The sequence below is a fragment of the Quercus robur genome, chromosome 8 (genome assembly GCF_932294415.1).
Source record: "Quercus robur chromosome 8, dhQueRobu3.1, whole genome shotgun sequence".
NCBI classification, from domain to species: domain Eukaryota; kingdom Viridiplantae; phylum Streptophyta; class Magnoliopsida; order Fagales; family Fagaceae; genus Quercus; species Quercus robur.
The window spans coordinates 52841451-52860857 of NC_065541.1; the positions used below are offsets into that span (position 1 = coordinate 52841451).

At 35.1% G+C, this 19407-nt stretch overlaps 1 protein-coding gene across 1 annotated transcript; it reads left to right on the forward strand.

Moving 5' to 3' along the window:
- The first annotated feature begins 10345 nt into the window (after positions 1–10345).
- LOC126696468 (uncharacterized) lies at positions 10346–14471 on the forward strand. The gene is made up of 7 exons (XM_050393206.1): positions 10346–10450; positions 11171–11225; positions 11604–11661; positions 11887–11981; positions 12079–12182; positions 12426–12554; positions 13382–14471. The coding sequence occupies exons 1-7, from the start codon at positions 10350–10352 to the stop codon at positions 14469–14471; spliced, it is 1632 nt and encodes a 543-aa protein (XP_050249163.1). The 5' UTR covers positions 10346–10349.
- Positions 14472–19407: the final 4936 nt, after the last annotated feature.

A 19407-nucleotide genomic window follows, 5' to 3' on the forward strand; every position in this document is an offset into this window, starting at 1 on the left:
TCAATTTTGGATCGCAACAGTTTATCAAAAATTTGGTATCAACATGTTGAAAATTTGAGATGTCCTACTACGTCTGATTACAAATGGTACCAAGATGTTTTCCTTTCCAAAGTAATGCATCGGAAAGACTGTTTCAAGGCTTATTGGAAAGAAAAGTTTATTGACGGTTTGACTCCTATTTTTGCTCATAAGGTAAAACAAGAATTAATTGGTAAAAATGATTCTATTGATTATGATAATTTGACTTATGGTGATATTTTAAGCACTATTAAAATCTTGGCATTAATATGTGCAATGATGAAAAACTATTAAAACACCAATTAAAAAATAAAAGAACAGCTAAATATAAAATGGGTAATTTCTGTGAATAATATGGTTTGCCCCTTATTGCTCCTTCCAGGCAAAAAGGGAAAAAACATGATAAAAGTCACAAAAATTACAGCCATAAAAAACATAAAAGAAACAGAACCAACTTTGTTAAACCTAATGATTTTTATGCTAAAAAGAAACATGTTAAACAAAGATCAAGTAAAGGTAAATGTTTTAACTGTGGTAAACCTGAACACTTTAGTAAAGACTGTAAAGAAAAACCTGGTAAGTTGAAAAACCTTTGGTACTATGGTATCATGTTTAAAAAACTTGGTATCAACATGTGTAATGATGAAAAATTGTTAAAACACCAATTAAAGAATAAAAGAAAAGCTAAATATGAAATGGGAAATTTCTGTGAACAATATGGTTTGCCTCCTATTGCTCCTTCCAGGCAAAAAAGTAAAAAACATGATAAAAGCCATAAAAAATACAGAAATTACTTTGTTAAAACTAATGATTTCTGTGCTAAGAAGAAAAATGTTTCTAAAAGATATATTAAACAAAGATCTGGTAATGGTAAAGGTAAATGCTTTAACTGCGGTAAACCTGGACACTTCAGTAAAGACTACAAGGAAAAACCTGGTAAGTTAAAAAACAAATTCAACATGTTAAATATTGATGATAAAGAGCAAGAAGAATTGTTCAGAATCCTTGAATCAAACAACTCGTCTGATTCTTTGGAAGATGATTTTTCTTCTTCATTTGATTCTTGCTATCAATCTGCTTATGATTCTTGTGATTCTCCTAATATTAAAATTGATTGTAGAGATTCTTGTTGCAATGTTGTTAAACCTGTTAATGCTCTCACCAAGAGTGAAGAAGATGAAAAATTAATAATTCAACTGATAAATCAAATTCAAAATCCTAAATTACAAAAATAATATTTGGATAAGTTTAAGAAAAATTTGATAAAAGATGAAACTGGTAAAAAACTAAAATCAACTATAAGCTTTGAAGAAACATTGGAAAGATTTAATAAAAAGAAATCCAAAGAATTAACTGTTAATGATCTCCAACATGAAATTAATATTGTTAAACAAGAGATAAATGAATTAAAACATGAATTTAAAAGCATAAAAAGTGATAACAATAATCTCAAACAAGAATTGATAATGTTAAAAATTGATAAAAATAAACAAGATGAGCACAACGATGGAGCTGAATCCAGTTAATATGCTCTTCTTTCTGATAAAGGTATTGTTGATGATCCTCAACTTGCTCTTGTTAATAAAATACTTCCTCCAAAATGGTTTACAAAAGTTAAAATTGTTGTTTCTCCTAATTATCATTTTATTGTTGTTGCTATAATTGATTCTAGTGCGGATATGAACTGTATCCAAGAAGGATTGATTCCTTCAAAATATTTTGAAAAATCCATTGAAAAATTGGTTTCTGCTAATGGTTCCCAAATGAAGATCAAATATGAAGTGAATAATGCTCATGTTTGCCATGATAATGTCTGTTTCAAGATTCCTTCGGTTCTTGTTAAATATATATATATATATATATAATAAAATTTGATAATTACAATGAGAGTAAGTAAATTTGAAGCATGAATGTTTTCATTAGAAATATCAAGAAGTGCCAATAATTGAGCCTTAATGCGTCAACATCAACAATATTATTGAAATATCATTGTGGCATAAATGTAATGCTATTACTATAATACTTACGAAGTAAGCATGTACTTCTTTAGTGTGGGCACACAAATTTAATTACTTATAAGTATAGTAACACAAAAAATCTCGTTACTTTTTTTTTTTTTTTTTTTTTTTTTTTTTTTTTTGTGTTACCACTATATTTATGATTGGTGTTACTTTTTTTTTGAGATAATATATTATGATTGGTATACAATAAAAATAGTATTAGCAGTAAACTCATTTAAAAGTGATACTCATCAATCATGACTTATTACATCAACAAATTGTTTAAAAAAAATGTTGTGAAATTGTATCTCTACCATTACTTTTTTACACCATCAACAAAGGAATGGAGAGAGAAGAACCTCAATTCTAGGGTCATCCACCACTAAAATCTAGTCCTCTCCTTACACTTAATTTATTATTATTTTTAATAGATGCCATAGAATTTCAACTTATGTCACTCGCAAATGATAATTGCTCTTTATCATTAGGCCTAAGACATTAATTGGTTTTTGGTATATGTGAAATTTGAATCTCATATTTCTTATTTGAACAAGAGACTTCACTAGTTCAACTAATCGAAATAGACCTTAGTTTATTTGTTTTGGGATAACTAATTTTGATGTATTGTAAGTTGTTGTTGCTTGGTCTTGTCAAGTATATTAATATTGTGTCACTGAAAATGTCATCATCGACACAGTCCAAAAAGATCAATTATGGTATATAATTCTTGAAGTTGATTATAAGTACAGTTCTTATTGCTACAATATTTCTTTCCCAATTTTCCGATCCTCCTCTCACAGGGCCTCCCTTCTATTTTTTACTATCCTTTCCCTTTCATCTTTGCCCTCCACATATAGATTAAATTGTTGGTGTTGATCCCTGTTATATCAGCACCTTCCTGAAGTCTCTGGGGAGTAGTTATAAGGCTAAAATCTACTGTTCAGGTATCACTTCCTCATTAATACGATCAGAGAGTTAGCTACAGAGCATTCAATGCGATGGTAGCAACTTTCTCTTAGATATTTCCCAGCTCCCATTTGTCCTGTATGTTCACAATGCATATTCTTATCAATAGAACTTCCTGGAACGTCACTCTGAATGATAGAACACACTTTCTGACCTCTACTTCGTTAGCAGAGGAGATACTCCTCCTCGGCATACGTCCTCCAGCCTTCACAATCATAGCTTGCTCGTGAAGTTCAAAGTCTTACATCTTCCTTATTGTTGATTTGTCTTCAGACTACTGAGCCTTCTTGGACAAGCCCAAGGCCCAACATATATATTTTTGGGCCCCTTATCCCTACATATATAATTTAAATACTATTGATATATAGTCATTCTTATATTTTGTTAACTCTTTAAAAAATCTTGTAAAAAATTTATTAGGTAGAAAATGTAAATTGTCCATATATATTTTTTAATTTTTTTAATTAATCCTTAATTTTTGATATTGTAAAGCACTTTTTTTTCCTTATTTTTTTTTACTGTTAATTTATTCTAAACTCTTTGGTTTTTATACTTAGTAACTCACTTGGATGAATATTTACAATGTGGTCTCACATTTGGCTCCAAAATTAAGAAATAAAACTCTCTAAAAATAAATAACTTAGGACACATGGAGCAAAATTGGACTTCAATTGTAGAACCTAATTATATATATATATATATATATATATTGTCCACATGGAAACGCAATGACAGCAACCAACAAATGAACCATTGGCATGAATATCAAACTCAACCATGCACCCCTAAAACCAAAGGCACAAGTGACATGTAAATTGACCATATATATGTGTGTGTGTGTGGATCCCACATGATAGAGTGAATGTTTTGATGTAGTTCTCACTTTGAACATCTTCGCATTCTTCAGTTAAAGAGAATGTATCTTATACATTGGATGTATGTATATACCTCTTTATATAGTGTGGATACATACAATTGTAGGGCTTCAAGATCTGCGTCTCATCACATATGCAGGGGCGGAGCTACGTTGGTGATTGGGGGGGCCAGTTTAAAAAAAAATTAGAGCAGGTAAAATTGCACTTGAACCATATTTCTAAGAACTGGCCCCCACATGAAAAATTATTTGCACCCCCCACCCCCCCCACACCCCCCCCATATTAGTGTTCCTTCCAAACTTGCTTTTCATCTTTTAATATTTTCCCTCATTTATTATTAGTCTTTACTATTGAAACTCCTTCACATGTTAGACCATTGGCTTGATTAGAAATTTTACTTTTTCAATTCCCAAGCTTCAATATATTTTTCTTGATCTAGTTTGAGCTGATATTGCTCTTTATTGTACATTGTATTGCTCTATGTTGTAAGTTGATATTGTTTTCCGCATTTGTTACTACTTGCTAGTAAATGTTGCTCTCTATTATTGAGTATACCTATTGCTATTTTTCCTTCTCTATTTTTTCTGCTCTATTTTGCTGTGGCCATTCTTTTGGCTTTGTATTCTTTCTTTTCTTTGCATAAAATTTATAATTTTGTCTCAAAAAAGAGTGCTAAGCTTATTTGGAACTAGCAAAAATGACTTTAAGATCTTGAGAAGTACTAGAGTATTCTTCTCATGTGTTTTTTTTTTTTTTTTTTTTTTTTTTTTTTTTTTTTTTTTTAATAATAAACCAATCAATAAGCTTTATTCAAAATTTCATTTTTGGCTTCTATTCTACTCAAACAGCCAAATGTGAAAGCCATCTTGTATTTTTATATATAATTTAATATTGGTTTATAAGGATTTTGTTGTTTTTATTTTCTAAAAATATTATATCTTCTTATATATGTAGTTGTTATATTTATATTTAATTTCTTGAATGGTTTGAACTTATGGTTTGTTAAGAGGACTACAGAAACTTAGAAGGGAAAGTGAACTTAAGATACTTAATTGGTCATTTAGTTTTGTTAAGTGCTAATAAGAACTGCATTGATTAAACTAATGCACAAAAACATATATGTAGTATTTTGAGTTTTTCTTGAATTGTGACTCACTACGAGATAGTTTAATCTCGGCCCCCTCAAATCAAAATTCCTAACTCCGCCCCTGCACATATAAAACCCATAAATATGTGGATCTATGTGCTATGAGGGAGGGATTTAATGTAATCCATGATTATTTTCCCTCACTTTTGAACAGTATCAGAAAGGAGTATTCTAGAAAATCCGATTTACAACTACCCATAACAAAGGGAAGTTTGTGATGCGGATAAATAAGGGTCATGGTCTGTTTTCCTTTCTTGGTTTGGTTGTTTATGTTTTTCCAATGTTTATCTTGTGAATAACTATAACTTGCAGTGTATTAAACCTTGAATTATGATGATGCATTTGACTTAGAAGCTAACTATGAGATTTTCTTTCAGCAGAATAATTTCATAGATTAGTCAAACTAACAATATTGTTGAGTGGCTACCTTAATGTTTACAGTTTACTATTGATGCATTGATAGATGAATAATCTAAATGTTATGAATGTAGTTGAACAGTGCCTCAAATATGTACTTATTCACATCCATTGATCTCAAAAGCAAAGGAAGGAATGTCCATGATTAAATACCCATGTTTCACATCTAAATGTTAACGTATGCCTTTTAAATTATTTACTTAAAAAAGAAAATAAAAGTATAAAACATATATATCGTTCATCCAACACATATGCAATTTTAAATATTTGTATTGTGACACATACTTTTAAAATATATTCGGCTGTTATGACATATCAAAATTTTAATTTTTTTTTAAGAGAAAACTGCTGTTACAGCTCTGTCCTTGGAAAAAAAAAATGATAATGTTAAAGAAAAGGTTAAGAAAAGCATTGAAATTTTAGTTAATGAAAATCTTGCAACTTTAATGACTAAGTTAGTTAATGAAAATCTTGACCTATTGAAATTAGGTTACGAAAATCATTAATGACTAAGTTCATGCAATTTTATAGTCACCTAGCAATTTTATATTACTATGCCAAGTAACTCATCTTAGCGTTAAGGGTTTTGTAACTTAACTGACACTTTCTAGTATTTCTAACGAAGACATAGTAAGTTCAAATAAATCATCTCAGTATCAAGACTTCAAGAGCTTTATAATTTCCAACGAAAACGTCTAGGATTCAAATCCTCTCTCTCCCATTATAACTATCAAACTATCCCCTAACAAAAAAATAAAAATAATCTTGACTAGCTATACAGTTCAAAATTAATTCAGTGAAGCACTTTAATTACTAGACCAGTTAGAGTGGCTAATTTTGGAGGAGGTATCGCATCGAATAGTTCTATGAGACCCTAATGTCATAGTACTACCATATGACACCCATAAATATGTAGATTCCACTTGATAGAGTGAGTGGTTTTAATCATCTTAGCCAATTAATTCAATGAAGCACTTGAGTAGACCAGTTAGAGGGGCTAATCTTGGAGGAGGTATCACATCCTACAGATCTATGAGACCTTAATATCATAAAATGTGTGTTGAGGTACAAATTTTCGGGTCTTAATTTTACTAGCCCACTTACAAAAATATCCATATGGGCCCACACATTATTTTAAATCCACATAAATACTCCCCATATATATTACCCAAATATTCTCCATGTTATTGAGCCTTCACAAATACTCCATACCCAAGCCCATAAATTGCCTTGGGCCCTCTCACAGATACTACCCATACTATCCAACTTAGATTTTCCACAAATAATACTTATCACATTACTACCAAAATCGGGCCACAAAATTACATTATCTCCACAAAAAACCCAAAATCATTTTACTTGTGGGCGAAGCCAAAAAGGGCCCAACAATACCATTTGCTAAACCTGTTGCTACATGGCACCATTTACTAAGCTCGGTACGATCGGGCACCTTTAAAGCCCAGTACAATCTGGCATCTCTAAAGCCCGATACGATCTGGCATCTCTAAAGCCCAATATGATCCGACAACTCTAAAGTCCGATACGATCTGGTATCTCTAAAGCCCGTTACGACACGGCACTTCTACTAAGCCTGTTGCTACATGGCAATGTTTTTGCAAAATCTTACAAAACCCAAATGCTAATTTGGCACTATTTTTTACAAAGCCCAAATGATAATTTGACACTATTTTCATAAAGCCTAAATGCTAATTTGACACTATTTTTACAAAACCCAAATGCTAATTTGGCACTATTTTACAAAACCCAAATCTATTTTGGTAATTATTTTACAAAGCCTAAAATAATATTTTGGCAAAAACAATTACTTTACACTCAAAATCCAAATGCTATTTTGGCACATATTTACAAAATGCAAGTATTATTTTTACACTTGTTTCTACGTATACCAAATCTCACACTCATGGGAAATTTAAATATGCATCTCTCAAAAAATGTTTCTTTCACAAAATTTTATGGGAAGAATGCTTATTTTTCCATAATCAACTAACTACAAAAGCCCATGTATGTTACCCATGGCAAAACCATTCATTTTTGTAGGGATGACCAAGCCCAAAGGAAGCTTGACTACAAAGCCCAACTAGACCAGCCCAGCCCACATACAAAATCTAGCAATTGAAAGCTTACATAAAGTAACCAGCCAAATCTCAGCACAAACAGCTGGAGCCTTTCCTATCAAGTCCCAACTTGTCTAAATCAAATCAGAAGAGGACACGTGTCTCTCAAGGGTTGAATCCTTCCTTCACAAGCTGAAATCCCATCATTCCTCATGTGACATAAAGCTGAGATGGATGTGACAAAAAGTTGAAAAGCTTCAGCCAGCTGTCCCTTCTTTCCTCTCTAACCCAACCGGTCAAAAATCAAGAGCAGCCATTATTAGGCCATTAAAGCTCCTGAAGCAACATGAAATCAGCTCATTTTCATACTAAAAATATGTATTCTCTGGTTCATGGACCAAGCACATGAACCCCAAATGGGAAACTTAGGGAAATGTTGTTTGAGGGGCACCAAGGGGATCCCAGCAGAGTTCCCAACAAGGGTTTCAAGGTTGACACTTGGCTTGGGGTGGTCCATTCTGTCTTAGGGAACTCTGATTCTAGTAGTAGCATAACCAAGATCATTAGCCTAAAAGCATGCTCTAATCCCATCAACCAAGGCTAATCAACATTCAATATTAAGCTAGAATCCCAGCTGTTATTGCCCAAAATAGCAAGAACCTTCTAAAAGTTGAGCTTACTACTCTTAGCTAAAATCCTAAGAACGATTCTCTAAAATTTTTCTGAAGATTGAGAAAGATTTAGCAAAGATTATTTGCTAATCACCCCCTAAAAACCCTGATATAAATGGAACTCTCCATTAATGCTTCAAGGGGACACTAAGACATACACCAGAAAAGATTCTTCCTTAACCTCTCTACTTAAGCTTTCTCTAAGTTCTGAAAAAGTCTTTGAGTTCTTAGTTTCAAGCCTAGAAACTAAGTTCTCCAGCTCCTAGCTCACATATACTTCTCATAACTCTACTCATAAACACCTACCTACTCCCAACAGAAAGCTCCAGTAGCCTTACTATACACTCTCACTCATTACTCATATTACTCACAAATGACTTTCTCTGCCCACTACATACACTATATTCACGAGCATGCTATGGCACCCTAATGATCTTACTGCGCTAGCTGGGATCTCTCTCTCTCCATTCATCTCACACTAAGTTTTCTCCATTATTTGTTACTATGAAACCCATGATATTTACTTATTCATTTACTATTAATGGTTATGATGTAACTGTTACCATAGAATTTTTCCCTCATATTGTTGTATTAAAAGACTCCTCTTCAGAGCTAACAGATGATGAGTCCGAAAGTGTAGATATTTTCCTTAATCTGTGAAGTAGCTAACAGCTAGAGATTTATCTTGTTTTGTCTTACTTTACTGCTGGGCTATTTTCTACGGAAACACCTTACTGCTGGGTTGTTTTCTACAGAAACACTTTATTGTTAGGCTATTTCTTACAGTATGTTTTTTAACCATGCTAACGTGTCAGTTGTAGGGATTGTTCATGGCTCACTCTTGTCAGTTCCAATCTAAGCCCAAGGCATAAAATATGGTGGATTTCTTGGATCTTCACCGATAGCCTTTGGGTCATGCATCAAGTCCATCGTCGAGTTTCGATTTAGACCTCCAACCCAATATAAATCTTATTTGTTGGAAGGAAAACTTTTTCGCCCCCGACAATGTGATACCCATTATTATGTGAATCCGACTTGGTAAAGTGAATGATTTTATTATGTTAGTTGGTCCATAAGATAATTTTCCCTCATTTTGAATATCGTCTCATATATGAGATACCCCATTAGTTTTTTTGATTAATAAAAATCCAATCATCTCCATAGTGTGAGAGAGAACATATTTCATATTTTGGATGTATGTACACCTCTCTATAAAAATGTGGGTTCCATACAACTATAAGATTGTTGCAAAGCCTTGTTCTCATTGTATATGGGCCCATAAATATGTGGATCCCACATATGGATGGAGTGATTTCATATAATTATTTAAGACAAAACTTAAGTACAGTACCTTAAGTACTGTTCCTTAGGTTTTCTTTTTAAGATTTGGCCATATGACTACTTAATTAAAAAATATACTTCCTTTTGAATAGCTCTATTTTGTTTCTCAAAAAAAAAAAAAAAATATACTTCCATTCCATGAAGAAAAATTCACATAGTAGAATTTTAAAAGAAAAATTTTAAAAATAGCACCTAACTCTCGCCTAATTATCCGGAGGAGTAAAAAAATATACTATGTAGATAAATGAAGTGTGAGTTAGGGAAATTGGGAGTCTTCTTGATACGCACGCAATTTAAGAAGAGTGGAAATTACAAAACCAACGGGAAGCTTGTGGTACGTTGTCGTTTGGAGTTCGGAGTCCCTCTGCCGAGTCCTATATATAACACTTTCCCGCTAACTCTTAACTCTCTCGGTAAACCTTTATCTCTTTCGACAATCATGCTCCTATAGACTCTCACTCTCTCTCTCTCTCTCTCTCTCTCTCTTAATTCTTAAACCCGTACGGCCGTACCCACTTTCTGTTTCTATTTTTCACTTAAGTTTTTAGCCGTTATTGTGTTTCCCAAAAAAAAAAAAAAAAATTTGAGAAAGCAAGAAACTCTTTGTTTTCATTCAAAACCATAACGTCTTCTTTGATCTTGCTTTCATCTCTTTTTCGTTTACTCTGTCATGTGTTTGACTGTTAAATAATTAATATTGAGGATCTCTTAATTGGTTGTGTTTAATAGTAAGGGTGTGGCTTAGAGTTCGAGTTTGATTTTTTTTTTTTTTTAAGGCTTTATTAAATTAAAAGTCTTTCTTTGTGGGGTCTTGGTTATATGTGTTAACGTTAAAGATAATGGAGGAAACTAGAGAATGTGATGATAAGAGGAAGGAGGGCATAGTTTCTACAAGTAGCAGATGTGGTAATGCCATTCTCAAGACAGTCTGTTTTCAAGGGTTAGTGTTTCTCTTTGTGTTCTATTTTATATTCTATTTTTAAATTGGATGTGTTGTAATATATATATATATATATATATATATTTTTTTTTTTTAATTTTGGATTGATTTGAAGATAAAAGTTTGGTTTAGCTTATTATTCTCTCTTAAAATTGGCAATGTTGAAATTTCATAGTTTAATAATCTTTTTTACTTGCACAAGCCTCCAGTTTTGTGGGATCTGAAAGAAGTGATTGATAGGCAACTTTGCCTTAATTTATTTTTTATTTTTATTTTTGGAGATTGATTCCGAAACTTGAACCGCCACTTGTTGTTTGGAAAGCACTTAACATCTCAAAAACCCTTTACTAAGGAAAAAGAAAGTTTTGCACTTTGGCTATTATGTGTTTTTATTATCCAAATAGTGAATAATTATACTTAACCAAATGTATTGGACTCAACGAAGTGGTGGAAGCAACCTAAGGTCTATTAGAAATTGTTTAGCATTTTGTATTTTGTAATTAGTTAGAATTAGTTAGTTTGTTAATGATATTTTCTTGGTTTTCTTGATTATTACTGGTACTTTCTTAGACTACCTCTGCTTTGTGAGGTAATTTATACACATCAGTCCAGCAAGAAATTTAGTTATTATCATACTTCCTCCATTTTTGACTTCTTCTTGTGGAGTATTGTGTTACCTATTTTGGCACAAGGTAATGTTGGTTTTGAATGTACTTTTAGGCGGATGACAGGTCCAACAAGACGATCAGCAAAAGGAGGATGGACAGAGGAGGAGGTCTGTAGCTATATTTTATTCTATGCTTTACAGCTTCTTATTGCATTATGGGATGAGTTAATTGAGATTAGATGTGTGGCTCTTTCTTCTAAATGATATTTGGCTGAACCATTCAGTTCTATGGGAATTGCATAGGTTAAATCTTGTTTTTGTTAGCTGTATGCATGCATTATGATGTATAGATGTGTGAGTGCATGTGCCTATATACCTTTAACTTCTATTTTGGATAAAAATTAGTATTCTAATATAAAATGTTTTCACAGGCACTAGCTTATTATGCAGAGGTTCTTATTTATTTATTTTATTTTTAATAATGAATTATCATTTGCTGAAGCATAAAGTTTATATGGAGAATGCCCCTTGTTTTCTTGTTAACAGGATAAAATATTAGCTTTTGCTGTCCAAAAGTTCAGTGGCAAAAACTGGAAAAAGATTGGTGAGTATCATCCCTTTCTGATAGTTGTTCTGAATTTCCTCTGGATAATGGTGATGAGAATAGAACTATAATATCTTTTGGCTTGAATTAATACTTAACCAAGACCTCTGGAACAGAAAAACATAGCCTTCCCATGCTTTGTCATTATTATTATTATTATTATTATTTTTGTAAATATAAAAAAAGAATTAATCACTCAGAACTGTTATTCAATATTCTTTGCAGCCGAATGTGTCCCTGGTAGAAGTGACGTTCAGTGTCTGCATCGTTGGCAGAAAGTTCTCAATCCTGATCTCGTTAAAGGACCTTGGAGCAAGGAGGTGTGAATAAGATTCATATTAGTTCTCTTTCTTTCAAAAGGACCTGTATTTAAGTTTGTTTTCTTTGATTCTGATAACTTTTATTTGGGATTTCCAGGAAGATGATCTTATTTGTGAGCTGGTAGCAAAGCAGGGGAAAAAGAAATGGTGTGAGATATCAAAATCCTTGCCAGGCCGGATAGGCAAGCAATGTAGAGAAAGGTAAGTGCAATCTGGTCAATAAGTACCAATTATCCTTTTTCTCTTTGATTGCTTTTATCTATTCATTTAATATTAGGATTTAATAGCAAACCCCATGTGTTTATTTGCAGTAACAGCTTAGGTATCACCTATGGTTATTTTATATTTTTCTATTGAAAGGAAACCCCTTTATATTTCCCTTTACTATGGAAAGAGTATATAAATAAATCTAAGTGAACTACTATTTTTTCTTTCTTTGTTCAGGTGGCACAACCATTTAAATCCGGATATAAAAAAGACTGCATGGACCAAAGAAGAGGAGTCGATTCTCATTAATGCCCACCAAATGTATGGAAACAAGTGGGCTGAAATAGCAAAGTTGCTACCTGGAAGGTATCACTGCAGAACTTTTACTGTTTTACATGAAAACCAAAGACTTGAATTATTATATAAGGAGAAGGAAATTACAAACATCTGTCTCTCTCTACAAACATGAGATTTGGTGTGTACGTAATTGAAATGACCAGGTGTTGGTTATTCTCTTGCCATGCAGATAGTTTCTGGATAATTCAAATTATTATTAGTATTTTTTATAAAGTTAATTGCTTGGTTAGGCACCTAGGCTAAACCTACATGAATTTTTTCTTAGAATCTGTATCCATTGAGTAATTGCTTATCTGATTTATTGTCTACTCCTTTCCTTCCATTTTTTTTTTTTTTTGGGGAGGGAGGTGTTTGACAATCAGTAATTGTCATCTCTAATCAATATTTGAGTTAATCAGAAATTAATTATGTTAATAGTAAGTTGCTGTTTTGGGGCTTATGAGGTTATATCATTCTGTGTTTTTCACATGCGTGTTGGGAGATGCATCATGCATGTTCTTGTTTTATAGGTAAAACTAAAATTTACCACCTATATTGTCCTTACATCTATGAGGATTAGTTTATTATTGGCTTGATATGATTCTTACAGAGAGCATGCTGTATCAATTTGAGCTTAGCTTGATCAAGGCAATTATATGCAGGGCTAGTATTTAATCAGCTTTTAGCCTTTTTACCTGCACTAATGTTTTAGTCTACCCTGTCAATCTAATGGACCATAAAATTGTAGTTACAATATACTTTGGGATATTATAGCATGCATATTGTTAGAGAGTCTTTTTTTTAAGTTGTAAATGAGGAACTTCTTGTGATTTAATATGTTATTTTTAAATGAACAGGACTGAAAATTCAATAAAAAATCATTGGAACTGTTCAGTTGCGAAGAAAGTAACAGTTTTATCTTCTGATTTGTACACTCGTGAAGCAAAGGCAGAAAGTAGAAAGCCTAAGGAGGTTAAACAAATTGATGATCAGAAAGTTAACTGGGAGGGAAGTGCAGATAATTGTTCACTAGATTTGGTTCTTGGAATTGCTCAGGGAAAGGATAGCGATTCAAAACTACCTAGAAAAAATGATAAAACAAAACTACCTAGAACAATTTTTGATGATGGCAGTGCAGCTTCCCCCATTCATCAAGGAAATTTTCAAAAAATAATTCATGAGACTTCCGAAGCACTTTCTGGAACCTTGCAACTCTCTTTAAGTACACCATCAGATGTTCCTAGTTGTAATAAAACAACTAGTAATTTCCATCAAGGGCCAGCTTTTCCTGATTCTGGTAAGAGATTGTCTGAATCTTTTTCTGAACCACAATACAATGTATTTTCTGGAGATTACTTTGAAAATGGGAATTCCAAATTGAGTGGCCAATTTAAAAATTCCCTTTCATATGGGATGACGCCTGATTTTCATAAGGAAAATAAAGTTGTTGGAGCTGCTGAGGATACAATTCCTGGTCGCTTGTGCTATAGGCCACTCCAATGGAAGGATTTAAATATTCTTTTGAAAACTGACAGTTTTCCGGACACAGATAGTTATATCCAAACAACATCAAGTCCAACTTTGTTCCACACACCACCAACCCAGAATAAAGGAGTAAATGTTGATTGTAGCAGTCTAGATTCTATATTGAGGAGTGCTGCAAGGACTTTTAATACTCCATCTATCATAAGAAAACGAAGACTTCAAATTTCTGAGAAAATTGACAATGTCAATCACAATGACTATAACTCCAAAAATGGTGGAAGTCTCTCAAATGAGAAGCAACTTGTACTGCCTCCTCTGAAGTCTCAGAAGCTTGGAACATCTGTGGTAAAATCTATAGAAAAAAGCCTTGAACATGCATTTGATGCTGAGTGGGATTCTGCCAATATTGTTTCTAGAACTACGGTTGCAGATGATTCATTTGGCGCCAATTGTGGTAAATAGGATTCATTGGATTGTTGCTGTCAGGAATTTAAGCTGCAATTTTGGTGGGTGACTTTTCCCAGGTTTGTATAGTATTCCAAAAAAAAAGTAATTAGAAACATATCAATCTTCTGTTAAATGCAAACAATTTCTGTAAAAAAAAGAATTCTTGATTTCCTAATTGAAAGTTTTGCGTTTGTTAGCATAGTTTAGATTTTTAAATCTGTAGCAGATTGAACAAGGAGATTACAACATTTAGATATGAAGCAGGCCTGCTGATCAGACAAAAGAAATTAAATGTTACTTGAGTTGGTTGTCTAAAGAAAAATGGTTGGTTAAGTGGTTTCTTTCTTAACACCTGTTATAATAATTTATTTTATGCTCTCTTCTCTGCACTCTAATCCTAAATGATGTGCTTTGAGAACAAGAAGAGTGATATTTTGGCAGAAGATGAAATCATGGCTCATTTGAATGCATATGAATACTTGAAATCATACGAATACTAATAAGATGTTGATATTATTCAAGTATTTGCATATTTTGAAGAATGTGGTATTCAGAGAGGATAAACAAAATCACACTCACTACTAGTAATTTTAGACCGGTAATTTCCTGATGTTTTTAGCATGAGATGGATTTTTCCTTAATCCCCTCTCTCCCTTTTTTGTTTTTCTTTTTTGGGAGGTGGGGTGGCAAACTGACATGCATCAAATTTTTTCTGTATTGAAAATAATAAATTCACCAATATAAGTTTCCTTAAAGTATATGAATTATAACACAATCATACACTGAACTAGAGGGATCCATATCCATATTATCACCAAGAAAAAAGGAAAACCATGAATTTGCGACCAAACAAAGGCAAGAAGACAAAGTAACTTCATATCCATAGATAGTGAGTATTTATAAACTTATGATTAAAAAAAAAAAAAAAAAAAAAAGTTGCACAGAAGAGTAATTGCTTTGCTCCCAACACAGAAAAGCATATAAAACTTCTAAATCTTTGTGGTAACTCCAATCCCCCTTCAATATGATAAAACCATCAGTATAAATTAATATTGTGGGGACTATGGCCCAAAATAACAGGTTGGGCCTTGGACCCGTCCAAGGACACCAACCCATCCGAGGAGTCAACATGGCTCAAACAATCCATATTCATACATCAGTGGGAACAGAGAAAACATGTCCGAGGAGGAATTTCTCCTCGGACACTGAAAATTTGGAGCGAAAGTACATTCTAGCCACTGAAGCCCCTCTCCTAAATACGTGAAAAGGAAGGAAACACGAAATATCCAAACAAAGGCTGCCGAGGAGGAATTTCTCCTCGGACACTGAAAATTTGGAGCGAAAGTACATTCCAGCCACTGAAGCCCCTCTCCTAAATACGTGAAAAGGAAGGAAACACGAAATATCCAAACAAAGGCTGCCACCGCCACATTGAATACACTACAGCTACTCTCCTGGCCGCATTAATGTGGAGAAGACCCCTGAACAGTGCTACCTTGGCTACCGCAACTCACAAAGAACTGAAAGAGGTGTCTGATGGAACAGGTGCTCAAGTGGGGGTTTAGATGATCGACAAGTGTAAAGCTCAGATGATAAGAAAATGCCTATATAATGTGTAGAAGTCCCTGTAAGAGGGTGCGTGGAAAAAAGAAAGGAAAAGACTGTAGCATGCAAAGGAATCCTGCTGCACTAACCTGTATCCATAAACCAAGTTTTAGCTATATCATTTCGGGTGATCTTTCAGTACAATGACTTTTGTTCTCGCTCGTGTGTTCCCTTACCCCATGCAATATTCCGTTTAAACTTACTTAAACCTGGTTCTTTAATCCATACTCTACAAGAATTCATTGTGTTGGACTTTTTGGACCAAGACTTTAAATAATAAGGATTTGGCCACCAAACTGTTCCCTTACAATTGGCGCCGTTTGTGGGGAGAACTTAAGTGTTAATAAGTACGACGGTTAAGCATGGCAGGATTAGGTCCACACCAAGGGAATCCCTACCAAGCTGACCCTCAGCAGACAGAACCTATTGCGTCTCAGCGGCAAAATAATCCTCCCAATCCCGGGACAAATCCAAGCAATGGAAGAAATCATGAGGGAAGCGTACATACTGCCCAGATGAGCCAAAGCCACACCCAAATAGGTAGTCGCATATCCCGAAGGTGAAACAACTATCAAGCCATGCAGCGAGAGATAGATGACCTGAAAAGAAAGTTGCACCGTGCACAGCAAAGGCGATCCCCCTCCAGCTCAAATACGTCCACTAACGAGGGGGAGGATGTCAGTTACAAACAGAGGTCAAGAACTCCTCCAAGTGAAACCTTTTCTTGCGAGAAGGAGTTGTGCCCTGAACAGAGGTATGAGAGCCCATCTAGTAAAGGTTTGAGTAATGATGCCAAGAACAAGGCATTGGATCAGATCTCCAGATCACCCTTCGTGCACAGAATAGAGGGGGCTAAATTACCTCGGTGCTTCAATCAACCTACTTTTGCCATCTACAACGGCCGAGCAGACCCTGTGGAGCACGTGAGTCAGTTTAACCAGAGAATGGCTATCCACTCCCAGAATGAGGCTTTGATGTACAAAGTTTTTCCATCCAGCCTGGGGCCGATGGCGATGAGATGGTTCAACAACTTGAAGACAAATTCTATAGGTTCCTATAAGCAGCTCACTCAGGCTTTTTGCTCTCGCTTTATAACAAACAGCAGGGTCCATCGACCCCTAAGTTCATTATTATCCTTATCTATGCACAAGGGAGAAACCCTAAAGGCGTATTTGGATAGGTATTGGGAGATGTATAATGAGATGGATGAAAACCACGAGCATGTTCAAAAGTGGTCTCCCCACTGAGCACGGCTTAAGGAAATCTCTAACTGGTAAACCTGTTACCAATGTTCATCAATTGATGGATAGGATTAACAAGTACAAAAGAGTGGAAGAAGACCAGCTACAGGGAAAGGGAAAGGAGAAAATCGTTCCCCCCAAAGGGAATGATTACAGGTCGGAATGATACAACAATAACCAGTCGAGGAAGGATTTCTCGAGACAGGCTGGACAAACCAATGTGCAAACGGTTAATACTGTATTCAGAGAGCCAGTACAACAAGTTCTGGAGAAAGTCAAGAACGAACCTTTCTTCAGATGGTCAGGTAAAATGGTTGGGGACCCCTCTAAGCGCAAGCAGAACCTGTATTGTCATTATTATCAAGACCACGGACATACCACTGAGAATTGCAGGAATCTATGGAATCACTTAGATCAGCTGGTCCGAGAAGGAAAGTTACGTCATTTTTTACATCCCTCTAGCAGTCATCTGGGCCAAGCAATACAAGAGCTTCGGAAAGATGTATCTTTGAGACATCCACAGGGACGATACACGTCATCCTCGCTATCCCAGGATGAACCGGCTCTTTTCCTTCTAGGGTGCTGTTCGTGGCTCGACTCCCTGCCGAGGACAGGGAAAGGGAGTCTAAAAGATCTAAAAAGGGAAACTCATTGATATTGGGGTTCTCGGACGAGGATAAGAGGGGAACTATCCAACCTCACGACGATACTTTAGTGGTCACGCTGAGGATTGGAGGTTTCGACGTGAAGAGGGGACTAGTAGATCCGGGAACTGCAGTGGAAGTAATGTATCTTGATCTGTACAAGGGGCTGAACTTAAGGCCCGAGGATTTAACGGCTTATAACTCTCCCCTTATAAGTTTTGAGGGAAAGACTGTTGTACCAAAAGGACAAATCAGATTACCCATATAGACCGGATCAGTGGTGGTGGAGGTAGATTTTATCGTGGTCGATGCCTACTCGCCCTACACAACAATAGTAGCCAGACCATGGCTCCATGCCCTAGAAGCCGTATCTTCTACACTTCACCAAAAGGTAAAATACCCGTCTAGAGGCCAAGTGGAAGAAATTCGTGGAGATCAAGCCATGGCTAGGTAATGCATGGTAGCCGCCATCTCACGTCGGTCCAATGTCGAGTCCTCGGCTTCTAAGAACTTATAGCAATCAACCACCTCGACAGCTCAAGTCATCAGACTAGCTGAGGAGATAAAATGTGAAAGTTTAGAAAGGTTTACCGTTGACAATAACCCAGAAACATTTTTCCAAGTCAGCTCGGAGTTACCTCTTCAAGAAAAAGAAGAACTGGTCGGGTTTCTGAGAAAGAATGTTGATATATTTGCATGGGACGCCTACGATGCCCCGGGGGTTGACCCTAGTCTCATTTGTCACCACCTAAATGTTAACCCTTCTTCTATTCCAAAGAAGCAGCCACCCTGGCACCCTTCGAGAGAACATGCCGGTGCTGTTAGGGATGAAGTGATGAAGCTAAAAAAGGCAGGGGCTATCAAAGAAGTCTTTTATCCCAAATGGCTGGCAAATACAATGGCGGTAAGAAAGAAGACGGGGAAGTGGCGAGTCTGCGTAGACTTCACAGACTTAAACAAGGCGTGCCCAAAAGACCTATTCCCATTGCCTTGAATAGACCGACTGGTAGATGCTATTATAGGCCACCCCCGAATGAGCTTCCTGGATGCCTTCTAGTGTTATCATCATATACCACTAGGATTAGAAGATCAGGAGAAAACGGCGTTCATGACACTCTTTGGAAACTACTACTACAAGGTGATGCCTTTCGGATTAAAGAATGCAAGATTAACCTACCAAAGGATGATGACTAGAATGTTCAAACCCCAACTAGGCAAGGTTATTGAGGTCTACATAAACGATATGGTAGTAAAAAGTAAAGTGGCATCCGAGCACATGAAAGACCTTGATGTCATTTTTAGCATCTTGGGAGCATAGGCTGCGCCTTAACGCTTCTAAGTGTTCATTTGGGGTCAGGTCTGGAAAATTCCTAGGCTACATGGTAACTCATAAAGGAATAGAGGTGAGCTCGAACCAAATCAAAGCGATTAATAGCCTACAAGCTCCTTGGTACCCTATGA